Genomic DNA, 14,534 nt, shown 5'->3' on the forward strand with positions numbered 1-14,534 from the left:
ACCCAGCGGGCTGGGGGGGTCCTCCAGCCCTGCACCCCGATGGGCTGGGGTCTCCCTCGCCACCGCTGTGCCCCCCGTGCCCCCACCCTGCTGTGGGGGGGGTTCCTGGCCTCACCCCACTATGGGGGATGGGGGTCCCAGCCCCTGCTCTGCTATGGAGGGGGGGTCCTGGCCCCCACCCCAGCCCCCCAAATTGCTGCCCGGCCAAAAGTGCATATGGCCACAGCCCCCCCGGCCGGGGCAGCCTCTCCCTGTGCAGCCCAGAGCCCCCTCCTCTCCTCCCTGCTCTTCCTCCTCCTCCTCCTCTTCCTCCTCCTCCTCCTCCTCCTCCTCCTTCCAAAGTGCAGTTAGTTTAATATTTTAGCCTCTCAGGGAGGGAAATAAATGCTTAAAAAATAATAATCTACGAAGAGAAGGACAATAAAGGGAACGCTCGACCGTCGGGGCCCTTCCCTGTGCAAACAAACAAAATTCGTCAAGTCCTGGGGCGGGGGGGGGGGGTGGCTGTTGGGGGGCACAGCAGGACCCCCACCCTGGGCGCAGCATCCTCTTGTCCTTACAGGGGGACGAGAAAGATTTGGGGGGGGGGCCAGAGCGGGGTTGGGGGGGCACAGGGTGGGGGGTGTCAGCCCTACACCTCCTGGTCCTCGAAGACCTCGAGGAAGAGGGGGGGGAAGAGCTCGGTGGGACACTCCACCTTCATGTGCAGGAAGCGGCTGGCGTGGCAGGCGCCGATCATCCGCAGATCCGTCACCTTCATCAGCAGCTTGGGCCAGAAGTGGGGAATGTTGTGTTTGCGGTAGTTGATGTAGTGCTCAAAGGCCAGCAGATACGTCTCCTGGCACTTCTCGATCTTCTCCACGCAGATCAGCCCCGTCCGGTCTGCGGGAATCAGGGAATCATCAGGGGATCGTGGAATCATGGAAGGGTTTGGGTGGGAAGGGACCTTAAAGCTCACTCAGTTCCACCCCCCTGCCATGGGCAGGGACACCTTCCACTATCCCAGGGTGCTCCAAGCCCTGTCCAACCTGGCCTTGGACACTTCCAGGGATCTAGGGGTAGCCACAGCTTCTCTGGGCAGCCTGTGCCAGGGCCTAAGCACCCTCACAGGGAGGAATTTCTTCCCAATACCCCATCACAATCTCCCCTTTTCAGTTTAAACCTCTCCTTGTTGTCCTGGCACTCTCTGCCCATGGAAGAGTCCCTCTCCCAATCTGACACCTGCAGGGATTCTCCCTCCCACAGGGCTGAGTGTCCCACACACCCCACAGACCCACGTCAGCCTGGCAGGGGGCCCCAGGGCACCAAGGGGACCTGTGCTCCTGGGTACCAGGGATTGGGGTGCCCACCTCATGCTCCTGGGACCCCTCCCAGCCTGGCACAGCTGCCTGAAGCTCTGGGAATTGGGGTGCCCACTCCAAACCCCCCCAAAATCCAGGGGGGGCACGGTTTCCCACCCAACACACCCTGAAGATGTTGCGGGGCTCTGGCATCAGGGTGCTCACCCGACACACCCCCAAGACAGTCAGGACTCTGGGCATTGGGGTGCCCACCCAATGCACCTCCACATGCTGGGGGTTGTGGGCAAGGGGGTGCCAACACAACAATCCAGCCTCTGGGCATGGGGTGCCCTCCCAATTCCCTCTGAAGCTGCTGGGGATCTCTGGCATCAGGGTGCCCACCCAACACCTCCCCAGGACAGTGAGAACTCTGGGCATTGGGGTGACCACCCAACACCCAACCCTGATTCCTCTGGCATGGGGTACCCACCCCATTCCCCCACTACTGGTGTGCACACACACCTGAGGACATGAGCAGCACGGCCTGGAGCAGGGCCACCTCGGTGTCATCCAGGTTGAAGGCAGAGAGGGACTTGCCCAGGTCGAAGATGGCATCGGAGACGACGCCGAGGCCGCCGTTCTTGAGCTGCTCGCGCTTCACTGCCATCTCCCCGCTCAGCGTCAGCGTCTCGCTCTCGGGGTCGTAGCGCACGGCCGCCCGCAGCGACATGATCTCCATGCAGCACCCCTTCAGCAGGATGATCTGGTCCTCGCAAGGCAGCTGGGGGGGCACGGGGGCAGTTTTGGGGGGGGTTGGTGTGACTCAGATCCTGGGCAGACCATCCCAGAGCCCCCCAAACTCCCTGGCCCGCTGTTACCTCTGAAAACATGGGCAGTTTTTTGGCAAAGTCGACCACGCGGGTGATGGCCGGGGTGATGATTTTTGTAAACTCGCTGAACGCCTCCAGGTCGACTTTGTCCCCGTCAGGCATGGAGGCCATGGGGGACTGGCCGATGTCCTCAGGCTGCGGGGGACATGGTGGTGTTGGGGGGGTGTGATGTCACCATGTGCCACCCCCATGGTGGCATTGGGGAGTGTGGTGTGGCCGTGTCACCCCTGGGACCCCCACAGCAGATGGGTCATTGGGGGGGTGTGGTGTGACTGTGTCCCCCATAGTGGACAGTGGGGTTTGGGAGTGCAGTGTGACCGTGTCCCACTCTGGGACCCCCACGGTGGGCAGTGGCAGGGGGTGCAGTGTGACCTTGTCCCCCCTCCCTGAGACACCCCGGGGGGCGTGATGTGACCCTGCCCTTCCTCTGGGGCCTCCATGTCACCGGGGAACACTCGTGGCAGGGCCGGTGCAGCAGCCAGGAGAGGGAGCTGCGTGACAGGGACAGTGACAGGGCCAGTGGCAGGGCCGGGGCCACCCGCGGGCACAGCTGTCCCCTTCGGTCACTGCTCACCCCTGAACCCTTTAGGGGTGACCAGCTCAAGGACACTGGGCAATGTCCCAACCCCCCTCGACTGCCCAAGGACACCGGTGAGATCCCAAACCCTGGCACTGCCACCATGTGTGTGCTGAGTGTGCGAATGCTCAGCAGATCCTGGCTGGGGCTGGGGGCCAGGGTGGGGGACTGAGATGGTGACAGAGTCCCTCCACTGCATCCCCTCACCAGGAATTTCCGCTTCTGCTTCCAGTGGCTGCCCTGGGCATTGGTGCTGCGGTGGGCTTCTGTCACAACGTGGATCAGCTCCCACTCCTCGGCGCTGGGGTTGGGGCGATGCTGCAGGGACTTGATCATCTCCTCCTTCCGCCGCCGCTCCCGGTTCTCCTCGATCAGCTTCCGCTTGGCTACCCGCTTCGAGTCATCCAGCACCACTGCCGGACCCCCAGCATCAGCCAGGATCCCCCCACATCAGCCAGGACCCCCCTATCCATGCATCCCACAGCTGCAGCATAGCACCCCATGGTGACCCCCTCAGCCTCCTCCTGTGGCTGCTCTGGGCATCCCAAATTGCCCCATAGCACCAGGACCCCAACCCACCTCCCAAAAGCCCCCCACTATCATCTGGGATGCCCCCAGTCAGCTAGGACCCCCCATTCATGCATTCCACCCCACTGCTGCATCACACCAGCCCGGCCCTGCAGCTGCTCCGGGTACCCCAATGTGCCCCAGGGTGTCGGGACCCCCCACACCCCCAACTCACGGTCCATGGCCATGCCCACGGAGATGCACTTCTTGAAGCGGCAGAGCTGGCACTGGTTGCGGGTGATCTTGTCGATGACACAGCACCCATCGTACTTGCAGGAGTAGGTGGGGTGCAGGTTCTTCTGGATGGTCCGACGGAAAAATCCCTGGGGAGGGCGTGGGGGGGTGACCCAGTGAGCGCTGCTGAGCCCCCCTGAGCCCCCCAAGCCCCCCGCCCCAACTCACCTTGCAGCCCTCGCAGGTGATGCAGCGGTAGTGGTAGCCGGTGGCCTTGTCCCCGCACACCACGCACTGTTCATCTTTGTCCAGGTAACTAGGGATGTACCCTGTGGGGACCCCCAGGTCAGGGACCCCCAGGGCACCCCGGAGCAGGGACCCCACCAGTGGGGACTCATGGGGTGCTCCATGACAGGGATTCCCATGACAGGGACCCTCAGGGCACCCCAAGTCAGGGACCCCTGGAGCACCCTGTAGCAGGGACCCTCCCACACACCCCACATCAGGGATCCCCCAGGAACCCTGAGTCAGGGACCGCCTTGCATGCCTCACATCAGGGACCCTTGGCACATGCAGCATCAGGGACGCCCCACACACCCCATGCCAGGGACCCCCAGTAAGCCCTCCCCTCCCTGTGCCTCAGTTTCCCTTCTGTCTGCACCCACTGTCTGCCCCACCACTACCCCTGCCCCGGCACGGGAAGGGTTAACGCTGGGGGTGTGTGGGGGGTGCCTGAGCCCCCTGCACCAATAAAGCCCCCATTATCCCATTATCTGGCCGGGGACCGGCAGCGGGGGGGGTCCCTGTCCCCCTGGCACACAAAGACCCACTGTCCCTGTCATTGTCCGGGGTCCCCCTGCCTGGCAGGCCGGGGACCAGCCCCCCGCCAGAGTCCCCCCAGCCTCCCCACCACTGACTGCTCAGGGAAACTGAGGCACAGATCATCCGTGATGCATTGGGTGGTCCCCAGCACCCCGGGCCCCTCGTGCCCCTCCCAGGAGCCCACCCTCGTGTTTTGGGGGGGCTGGAAGTGGGGATCCCCGAAGGGTGGGAGGGATGGGAAAGGGACTGGATGCCTGGGTCCCCCCTGCACGGAGCACACGTAATTCAGGGGAACGTCCCCAGCACCCCAGGACCGCCGCACCCACCCGGGATCCCACAAACCCAGGCGTGGGCACCCCTCGAGCCCACTCTGGCGCTCTGCAGGTGCTGGGTGTGGGGGTCCCCGGGTGCTCCCTCCCTCCGGGAGCGGGGCGGGTGCAGGGGATGGGCGGGAGCTGGACGCTCGGGTTCCCCCCTGGCCCCCCCGTCGGGTCCCGCCGGCGCCGGCCGCTCCCCGCCGGGGAATGGGGCAGGGCGGGGGGCAGCGCCCGCGGGGCCCCCCTTATCGCCCACCCCAGGGCGCTGCCGCCCCGATGGCACCGCCCTGACCCACGGGGCGCCGAGGGGGACGTGGGGGACTGGGACCCCCGCAGACTCTGCAGGGATGTGGGGTGCAGGGGGGGCATGGGAGTGGGGTATCCACGGGACTCTGGGGTGCCTGGGGAACATGGGGACCTCGGGGTGTCCGCCAGGGACATAGGGAGTCCGTGGGACCCTGGCAATGACACTGGAGTTCCTGGGGTGCTCACAGGGGATAAGGGGTGTCCGTGGGAAGTCCAGGGGACCCGGTCGAGACATTGGGTGTCCGTGGGACCCTGGGGTACCTGCACGGACACGGGAATCCTGGGGTGACCACGGGGGACAAGGGATGTCCATTGACTTTGGGGGACCCAGGTGACACATGGGGTGGCCAGGGGACCCTGGCAAGGACTTGGGGCCCCCAGGGTGCCTGCCAGGGACATGGGGTGTCCGTGGCACCCTGGCTTGTCTGAAGAGACTTGGGGACCCCAAGATGTCCACAAGGAACATGGGGGGAATCCAGGGGTCCGTGGTAAGGACTTGGGGCCCCTGCAGTGCTCACCAGGGACACGGGGCGCCTGCAGAACCCAGCGAGCACGTGAGATCCTCGGGGGACCCGGGGGTGCCCAGCAGGACCATGGGGTGCCCGGGGGGGTTCGGGGGGTGCCGCGGGTCCCCGTACCTGACATGCTGCTCTTCACCAAACATTGGCTGCTCTTTCTTTTGCGCTTCCCATCCAGCCACCTGCGGCAGGGGGGGTGACAGGCTGAGACGGTGCCCACGGATTCCCGCTGCCCCCCCCCAACTTCCAACAGCCCCCCGAAACCCCCCTCGAACCCCCTTCTCTGCACGGAAATGAGCAGCCCCCACCCGGGGGTCCCAGCGCGGCGATGTCACAGGTGGGGTCCGACCCTGGGGTGCGGGATGGGGGGGTAAGAGAGGGCCCTGGGGACCCCCCCCCCACCCAGAACACCCCAGCCGAGACCCCCCCCTCCGGGACACGGCACCGCCCTGGGGGGGCTGGGACCGGGCGGAGGGGGGGGAGGGAGGGGAAGGGAAAGGGTGGCGGGTGGGGGAGGGGAAGGAAAAGGGTGGGGGGTGGGGGAGGGGCGGGGGAAGGGTGGGGGAGGGGCGGGTGGGGGAGGGGCTCATTCACAGTCAAAGACAAAATGTCCTTTTGGCTGAGCGGGGAAGTGACGTCATCGGGGCTCAGCCAATGGCGGGCGGCGGGGGTCCGCGCGCGCCCGTCCCCGCGGGGGGGGGGCCCGAGGCCGCGGGGATCGGCACCTGCGGGGGGGGAGCCCCGGGGACCCCCCACCCCCAGGGCCACTCCAGCCCAAGGTGACCCCGGGCCGCCACCCCCCACCGGGGGCCCGAAATAGCCCTGGGAGGGGTGGGGGGGCGAGGGGAGGGGGCGGCTGGGAGAGGCACGAGTGGGGGGGACACCATGGCGGGGCACGAGTGGGGACATGTGGGCGTGGGGACACAGGGACACCTGGGCATGGACCTAGCCGGTGACATGTGGGGGGCAGGGGGACACGCAGGACATGGGCACGTGTGGGGATACCCAGAACGTGACGTAGGGACACTTGGGGACATGTGGGGTACAGCGGGGCTGGGGGACACCTGGGGTACGGGGATGTACAGGACATGGGGACACCCAGGTTCGGAACGTGAGTGGGGACACATGGGGTGGACGGGGACATGGGCACAGGGACAAAAGGGACACCCAGGACACAGAGACACATACACAACCACACAGGGACACATGGGACACAGGGCACGAGGACACAAGTGACACAAGGGACACAGTAGGCACAGGGACACAAAGGACACAGTGGGCACTGGGACATGGGGACACTTGGGGACACACACGGCATTCGGACACAGAGGGCACAGCCAGGTATGGGCCACACAGGGATGTGCTGGGACACGCCAGGCGTGGTGCCACACGTGTCCCCCGCATGTCCCCGTGCTGGGGTGGGGACTCACCGGGTGTCCTCTGGCTCCGACAGCGGGTCCAGGGTGCTGGGCTTCTGTTCCATTCACCGCAATTCCATCAAGGAGCGCTCAGCACCGACCGAGGGGGCTCCGGCGCCACGCGGGGGCCACGGCGGGGGGGCCACGGCTGGGGGGCCACGGCGGGGGGCTACGCCGCGCACCCCATGGTGCCCCTCAGTGCTCAGCACCACGCAGCATCCCGGGCTGGACCCTGCGGGACAGGGGGGTCAGCCCAGACCAGCTGTGGGGGACACAGAGGGGACACCCAGGGAGGGGTGTGAAGCCATAGGGGACCCCCAGGAGCTGTGGCCACCGGGGAGGGCTGGGTGTGAGCATGCAAGAACGTGTGGAGCATGCAAGGGCGCCCAGGGCTGGGCAAGGGCACGAGGGACATGGGAGAACACGAGTAGGGAGCAACGTGCAGGGTGTGTGCAACAGCACCGGGGCTGGGCCAGAGGGCACAGGGGTGTGAGAGTGTGCACAGGGGGGTGAGAGTTTGCACAGGGGGTGAAATGCACAAGTGTGCAAGGCTGTGAGAGCACTAAGTGAGTGAAAGAGTGTGCAGGGTTGTGGAAAAACATGCAGAGGTGTACAAGAACATGCACAGGTGTGCAAGTGTGTGTACAGGTGTGCCACGCTGGGGGAGAGGGTGCACAGGTGTACAGGGCACGTGAGAGTGTGTGCACGGGTGTGCAAGAGCACGTCCAGGTGTGTGAGAGCGTGCACAGGTGTGCGAGGCTGTGGCAGCATGGAAGGCGTGTGAGAGTGTGCAGGGCTGTGCAAGAGCAGGCAGAGGTGTGTGCACAGGTGTGCAGGGCTGTGTGAGTGTGCACAGGTGAGGGTGGGTGTGCAAAAGCACACCCAGGGGTGCAAAGCTGTGTGAGAACGTGCTCAGGGCTGTGAGTGTGCAGCAAAGCACAAGCACACACAGGGAGTTGCCCCCCCCCCCCTTTGGGGCAGGGCTGGGGGCCCCCCCAAGGGGTAGGGGGAGCTCATTGGGGAGAGGGTGCAGAGGGCAGCCCCTCAGCACCCAGGGAAGCCCCTCAGATGCTGCGGTCGGGGGGCCAGGCTGAGCCCTGACGTGGTCATGGCACATTTGGACACCCCCAGATCTGGGGGTGGGTGTGACTTACGGGGAGGGGGGCGAATTACGGGGTGAGGGGTGACTTATGGGTAGGTGGCGACTTACGGGGTGGGGGGCGCCGGGGGTCCGGGCGATCCCTCCTCTGCGAGCTCTGCTGTGGCAAAGACACGTTGTGGGGGGGGTCAGGGCGCGGGCAGCACCGGGGGGCACCCCCCGACGGGGGTGTCCCCCGTGACGGGGACACTGAAGCACGACGGCGGCAGCATCCCCCCGGCTCTTCGTGCCCACCCCGTTCCACATCCCCATGGATACCCAGCACCCATCCAGCACCCCTGTGGGATGGGGGGGGCCCTGCTCACGAGTCCCCCCGTGACCCTCCGGTGACCCTCCCGGCGCGGAGGGGTGTGAGGGGCGCGGGGGGCCCTCAGCCCGCGCCGGGGGGGCCGCGGCGGGCGCGGTGCCCAGCCCCGGGCTCCTCCGCTCCGCGCGGGGACAGCAGAAAGTAGGTCACGTTTGTCTTGGCCGCCACAGAAATTCCTCCGGCGGATTTAAAACGCGGCGGACGGGGCTGGGGGCCCTCCCGACACCCCCACGCTACGGGGCGCCCCGGCCGGCTCCCCCCTTGCTGCCCCCCCCCCCCCCAGCCGAGTACACCCCGACCAGCGAGGGGATGGGGGGCGAGGGATGCTGCACCCATGGGTGCACAGAGCCGCACGGGGGGGGCTCGCACGACGGGTCCCACAGACCCCCTGAGGAGGGGGCGTCGCCTGCACCAGCGTCTTGAGGGAAACTGAGGCACCGCAGCGCATCCCACCAGCCGGGAGTGCACTCCCCCCTCGGGGGGCTCATGGGGGGGCTGGGCACCCCTGCCGCAGCCTCAGGCCGGGTTTGGGGCCGGCGGTACCTATAGAGCCGGGGGCTGCAGCAAATGTTTGTTCCATATGGGAACGGCGCGCGGAGAACTTCCAAGTATAGGCACTGGCAGGGATCCAGAGCTGTGCGGCCCCCGCCGGGCACCGGCCCCCCCGCCGCCCCCCGCCCCCCTCCCCCGGGACCCCGCGCGCCGGCAGAGCCCCGACACGCTCGGTGCATGTGTGGGGCTCGGGGTGCATCGACGTCGCGGTGAAACCACTGTGGGGTGGGATATGGGGTGTCCCCAAAGCCGGTGTGCAGTGGGTGGGCTCGGCCACCCCGCCTCAGTTTCGCCACTGAGGTGGCCTGGTGGGTGCAGCCCCAAACGAGAGGCTCAGGGCTAAAGCCGGGGGGCAGCGGCGTTAGGTCGGGGTTCGCCACCCCAGCGAGACCCCAGCAACCCCCTGACACCCCCAGCATCACCAGCACCCCTGGGATCACTCGGCGGAGCCTGCGGTGCCGCTCCAGGAACCGTCACTCGAGGAATCCCGGGCGCGCTAGGGCGGCCCAGACAGACAGACACGGGAGGCGGCTCTTCTCCTCCTCCTCCTCCTCTTCCTCCTCCTCCTCCAGCGGGACACGTGTGATGAGCGCAGTCAGGTCTCAGCCCACCCTGCGCCGCCGGCACCCAAACCTGCGCGTCCCACCTGCAGCACCAGGTGCTGGGTGGGTGCTGGGTGGGAGCGGGGTGGCAGCCGGCGGGAGCCCTCCCGGCGCCCCCCCAGCCCAGCCCCACGCCCAGGGGAGCGTTTCTGCTGAGTCGGGTGGTTGCAGGCGGCTGAAAACAACCCGGGGGCAAAGTCCGGGGCTGGGCCGGCGGCGGGAGCCACCTCGCCCCAGCGGGGGCACCCAGCACCCCGCTCCCCACAGACGCCACCCCCGGGGACCCCCGGAACAGGGAACCCAGACAATGGGACGCCCCTCCACACAGGCACTGACCGCCTCCGTGCAGCCGGACGTGGGTGCTGGATACCGGGGCCGCCCCACGGGGCCACTGCCGTGTCCCTGCCCCCCAGCACAGATGGGCTCCGGGGGTCCCAGCATCCCCCCCCAGCCCAGCTGCCAGCCGGGTCAGGGAGGTGAGGGCCTAAGCGCTTTAGCCACGGTGCCAATTAGTGTGATTAGTTGCGGGCTGGGGGCAGGGCAGACCCGCGGCCACCGGCCAGCGATGCCTGGCCATGCGGGCACCGGGGTAGTGTCATCATGGACACTGCGGCATCACGGTGGGCACTGGGGCAGTGTCACAGTGGGCACTGGGGCAGCATCGTGATGGGCACCAGGGTAGTACAGATCTGCCCCTGCCTGAAGAACCCTGGCTGTACCAGCTGGCAGGACCGTGCTGTGGGAGTGTGGCCAGGCACAGGGCACCTGCCGTACCACGGCTGGCAGCACCCGGCACGCGCCGATGCCCGTGTGTGAGGCTGTGCCAAGTGCCACACGCGTGTCTGCGTCTGGTGCTGTGCGCCCATCACACACCCAGCACACCATGCCCAGCGCCACGCGGTGCCCACTACCATGGGCACATGTGGCAGTGGGGACAGCGTGCTGTGCCATGCTGTGCTGTGCTGTGCTGTGCCGGGAGGCTGCAGGAATCCCAGGCATGTGCAGCAGCTGGGCAGCCCGAGCAAGGGGGATGCCACGGGCCTGACATCAGGGCAGCCCACCCAGTGCCATGGGAGCCCTGCATGGTGCCCCCTCCCCACACATGTGGGGTCTGCGCTGTGCTGTGGCACAGGATGGCTAAGCCCGGGTTTGTGTCCTCCCTGTGGCTTGTGGCTCAGAGAAGCCACCACTTGTATGACAGCTGGCGGCTGCAGGGCTGGTGACCTGCCCCGACACTGACTGGGCACCCATGTGGTGTCCTCGAGCCTCCGATGGGTCCTGCATCACCACACTGGGGACCTGCACCATGACTCGACCCCGGCCCTGCAGCCCCCACGAACCCCACAGGACTCCCAATACCATTACTTCCAACCAAGGCCACACTGGCCGCTCCTTCCTGCAGTGTCTGAGCACTCAACTGCGCCTCCGTTTCCCAATCCCACCTCAATTTCCCATCCCACCGGAGCTGCCCAGCAGAGAAAGAGCCACACTCCCATATCCCCAGCACCGTGCCCCTGTGCCAGTGCACAGGATGTGGCTCATCCCCATGTCACTGCTTCCCCAGGCCGCAAAGGTCACCCAACAGGGACCCCCGAGCACCTGGTGTGTGCTGACTGCGCCCAGTCTCAGCTCTTTGGGGTGGCTGCGGGCCCCAAGCCCCGCGGAGTGCCCCTGGCCCCAGGAGGTGTGCCGGGACGCCGGGAGCTATTCTCAGCCCTTGGCACGGCATGGGACGTTTCTAAATCGGGGGCTCCGGTTCACGTGCACGGGAACGAGGGGGGGCTCCTGGGTCCCCTCCCCCGGGGGCCCTGCTTGAAGGGGGGAGGCGGCCGCCACGAGGTGCCCAGCCTGGGCACCGACGAGGGGACATAGGGACAGCCACCGGGACACGGGAACGGGCACCGGCACACGGGAACGGGCACCGGGACAAAGCACCGAGATCGCCCGGGGGAGCCCGTCCCCCCTGAGAAGGGGACGCGAGGGACAGTCCTCGCAGCGTTCCTGCAGTCACCCGACCCTGTCCGAGGGTCTGCAGCGCGGGGGACATCCCGAACGGCACCGCCCCGGGGGGGGCCGACCCCGCTGCACCCCCCACCCGCATCCAGCCTGAGCGGGGCTCTGGGAGCGCAGCCCGCGCCCGCCTTCGCCTACACCGCATCCCCCCTTCTCCTCCTCCTCCTCTCTCCCCCCAGTCCGGAGGGGGACCCAAGCGTCCGGCCCCGCCCCCACGCACCGGCGGCTGCGCGGGGTCCGGCGGGGCCGGGGGTCCGCGGGACGGGACCCCAAGGGCGGCCCCGCCGCTGCTTCAGTCTCCGCTGCTCCGAGAATGCGCTCGCGGGGCGAGGAACGGAGCCGGGGGGTCCCGCTTCCTGCAGCCGCCGCCCGCTAGGAGGGGTCCGGGGGTGCGCCCGCAGCCCCCCCCGTCCCTGCTCCGCAGGGTGCGGGACACCGGGCGTGTACGGCCCGCGCTCCCCGCTCGGGGAACCCGCCCGCGGGGCGACCACGCCGCGGCCCCGCGAAGGTCACGGCCGCGGGAGGATGAGGGGTGCCGTGGGGAACCCCAACACGAGGATCCCGCTCCGCCGGCCCGCGGGGCGCGGGGCCCGCACCATTGCGGGGGGCACACGCAGCCGCACGGCACTGCCCTGGGAAGGGGGGAACGCGCCGCGCCCCCACCCTGCACCAAGACCCCCGGGCAGGGGAGCCCCCCCAAACCGGTTCCACCGGGGTTTGCCCGCGCCCCACGGCGGCCCCAGCCCCCCTCGTGCTCCAGCGGAGCCGCGGGGGTCCCCGGTGCCATCGGAGGTCAGGCGGGGTGAGGCGCAGCCCGGCCTCCCGGTGCTGCTCCCGGTGTCGGTGCCGGTGGCAGCCCCCGGCGGGGGGGTCACGGCTGAAGGTCGCGGTCCCGGGGTGACCTTGGCCGTGGCGCCCGCCCGCCCCTGCCTCAGTTTCCCCGCATGGCCCAGTGGGGACGCGCCGGAGTCCGGCTGGGACCGCATCCCTAGCCCCGGCGGCAACACCGGACCGGGGGCAGGATCCGCCCCCCCCCCCGGGGTTGGGGTGGGGTACATCCCGCGGGACCGCGGGGCGCCGTGGAGAGGGGAGCCCCCGCCACGCCCCGCGCCCCGCTCAGGGCGAAGCCCGTGGTGCGGGGCTCGAGGCCCCCCCCCCGCCCCGCCGCACCGGGGACGCCCCCCCGCTGCCCCCGCCCTAACCGGGAGCGGCCGAACCGCCCCCCCCCGCCCCCCCCGCGCTCTCCTCTCGGCGCAAAAAAAAAAATTAAAAAAATATTTTAAAATTTTAAAAATAAAAAAATCGCAGCATTCCTGCCGTCCTGCGGGGTGGGTGCGGGGGAGCGGCCACAGGGGCCCCTAAAGCCCCCACGGACACCCCACGGCGCCGTCACGGCCCGGCCGTCCACGGTTCTCCCCCCCCCGCCGCGACAGGGCCACGGCCTGCCCACGGCCCGGCCCCGCGACCTGCCCACGGCGCGGCCCCGCGCCCATCACCGCAAAGCCACGCCGCGGCCCGGACCCCGCCACGCCGCCACGCCACGGCCACGGGGGGGCCGCGGGGCCGGGGGGCCACGGCTGGGGGGGGCTGCCCCCGTGGCGTGGCGTGGCGGGCGGGGGGCAGCGCCGTGCCCCGCATGCAGCAGCGGCGGGGGTGGGGGGCGCGGTGCCCCCCCCCCGCCCCCACGGGGGAACGCGGCCCCCCCGCCCCACGCCAAACGCCCGGATTTTCCAAGAAAAAAATCTTTCCCCGTGTTTTTTCCTCGCGGTTCGCGGCCCCCGAGCCCTCCGCGGGTCCCGAGCCTCCCGCTCCGATCACCCTCCACCCCCCCCCCCCATTACACCCACCGAACTGCGCCCGTGCTCAGCCGGGGGGGCCCGGGGGGGCGGCGGTAAACAACCGGGGGGCGGCGGGGCCGGGGGGGGCCGGCGGGGCCGCTCGGGCCGTACCTGGGGGAGACGGCGGTGGGCGCGGAGCGAAGGTGCGGGGCGCGGAGCGGGGCTCGGAGCGGCGGTGCGGGGCGCGGAGCGGAGCGGGGCGCAGCGGCGGCGGCGGCGGCGGCGGACGAACGGCGCTGGCTCCTCCCTCCCCCGGCCCCGCCGCCCGCCCGCTCCGCTCCGCCGCGGCCGCAGCCCCCTCCGCCGGCCGCAGCCGCTCCCTGCACCCGCCGCGCCCGGCCCCGCGTGGGGACCCACGGGGGAGCGGCGGGGTCGGGGCGTACCGTGGGAGGGTGACCCCGGGATGGGGAGCGCGGGACACGGGGATCACGGGGTGGGGACGGTGTCCGTGGCCGGGTGCGTGATGGGAGCCCTGACGGTGCCCACGGGGATGTGGTGACAGCGACAACGAGGACGGGGGGTGGTGAGCACAGGGTGGGGGGCTGTATGCGGGGGGGGGGGCTAAGGGAGGTGCCCACGGGGGTTAGGGACTGCACCCACAGGGAGCTGGGGACGGTGCCCACAGCGTCCCCGAGATGGTGTCCGTGGTGGGGTGAAGCTGGTGCCCACAGGAGTTTGGGACGGTGCCCACGGGGAGGTCGTGACAGTGACAACGTGGACGGGGGATGGCGACCACAGCGTGGGGGGCTGTACCCAAGGGGGACCGGAGACAGTGCCCAGGGAGGCCCAGGGGGATGCCCATGGCAGGGTGGGGATGATGCCCACAGGGACTGGGAACAGCACCCACGGGGATGCTGTGACAGTGACAACCAGGTGCCCACGAGGGCAGGGGACGGCGCCCGCAGGGAGCTGGGGACGGTGCCCACGGGGATGCTGTGATAGTGACAGTGGGGACTAGGGACGCTGCCCACAGGATTTGGGGACAGCACCCAGGAGGGGTTGGGACGGTGCCCTCGCGGGGTGGCGGTGGGGTGGAGATGATGCTCATGGAGAGCTGGGACGGTGCCCACGGGGGTTGGTGACAGTGCCCACGCGGCAGAGGGCAGCTCCACACCCCGTGGTGCCCAGGCCAGCACCAGGGGCGGGGCACACGCCAGGCACGGGGGTCGCACCCAGATCCGCACCGCCCCGGGC

The 14,534-nt window shown here is 69.1% G+C and overlaps 1 protein-coding gene across 2 annotated transcripts; it reads right to left on the reverse strand.

Annotated features, from left to right (window-relative positions):
* Positions 1-299: 299 nt before the first annotated feature.
* Positions 300-13,515, reverse strand: THRA (thyroid hormone receptor alpha). Of its 2 annotated transcripts, none has more exons than XM_048317673.1 (10): positions 13,452-13,515; positions 8,080-8,125; positions 6,882-7,101; positions 5,572-5,633; positions 3,717-3,817; positions 3,490-3,637; positions 2,955-3,160; positions 2,159-2,305; positions 1,803-2,061; positions 300-882 (listed from the first exon to the last, which is right to left on the reverse strand). In XM_048317673.1, exons 3-10 carry the CDS (start codon positions 6,932-6,934, stop codon positions 632-634), a joined length of 1,227 nt encoding a protein of 408 aa, XP_048173630.1. In that variant the 5' UTR covers positions 6,935-7,101; positions 8,080-8,125; positions 13,452-13,515; the 3' UTR covers positions 300-631. The 2 variants fall into 2 exon arrangements, with proteins under 2 accessions (XP_048173630.1, XP_048173638.1); XM_048317681.1 differs by having other exon boundaries at positions 8,080-8,128; positions 13,452-13,476.
* Between the last annotated feature and the right edge of the window lie 1,019 nt (positions 13,516-14,534).

Source organism: Corvus hawaiiensis, chromosome 1 (genome assembly GCF_020740725.1).
Source record: "Corvus hawaiiensis isolate bCorHaw1 chromosome 1, bCorHaw1.pri.cur, whole genome shotgun sequence".
Classification (NCBI taxonomy): Eukaryota; Metazoa; Chordata; class Aves; order Passeriformes; family Corvidae; genus Corvus; species Corvus hawaiiensis.

What these genes read in the sequence shown, in the direction of transcription:
- THRA (XM_048317673.1), bottom strand. Translation starts at nt 6,934, where the DNA reads ATGGAACAGAAGCCCAGCACCCTGGACCCGCTGTCGGAGCCAGAGGAC. An exon ending in TCGGAGCCAGAGGACACCCG is followed by an intron (nt 5,634 to 6,881) that starts GTGAGTCCCCAC and finishes CCCCTGCCGCAG; the next exon opens with GTGGCTGGATGGGAAGCGCA. An exon ending in CGTGGGCATGGCCATGGACC is followed by an intron (nt 3,161 to 3,489) that starts GTGAGTTGGGGG and finishes GGGGTCCGGCAG; the next exon opens with TGGTGCTGGATGACTCGAAG.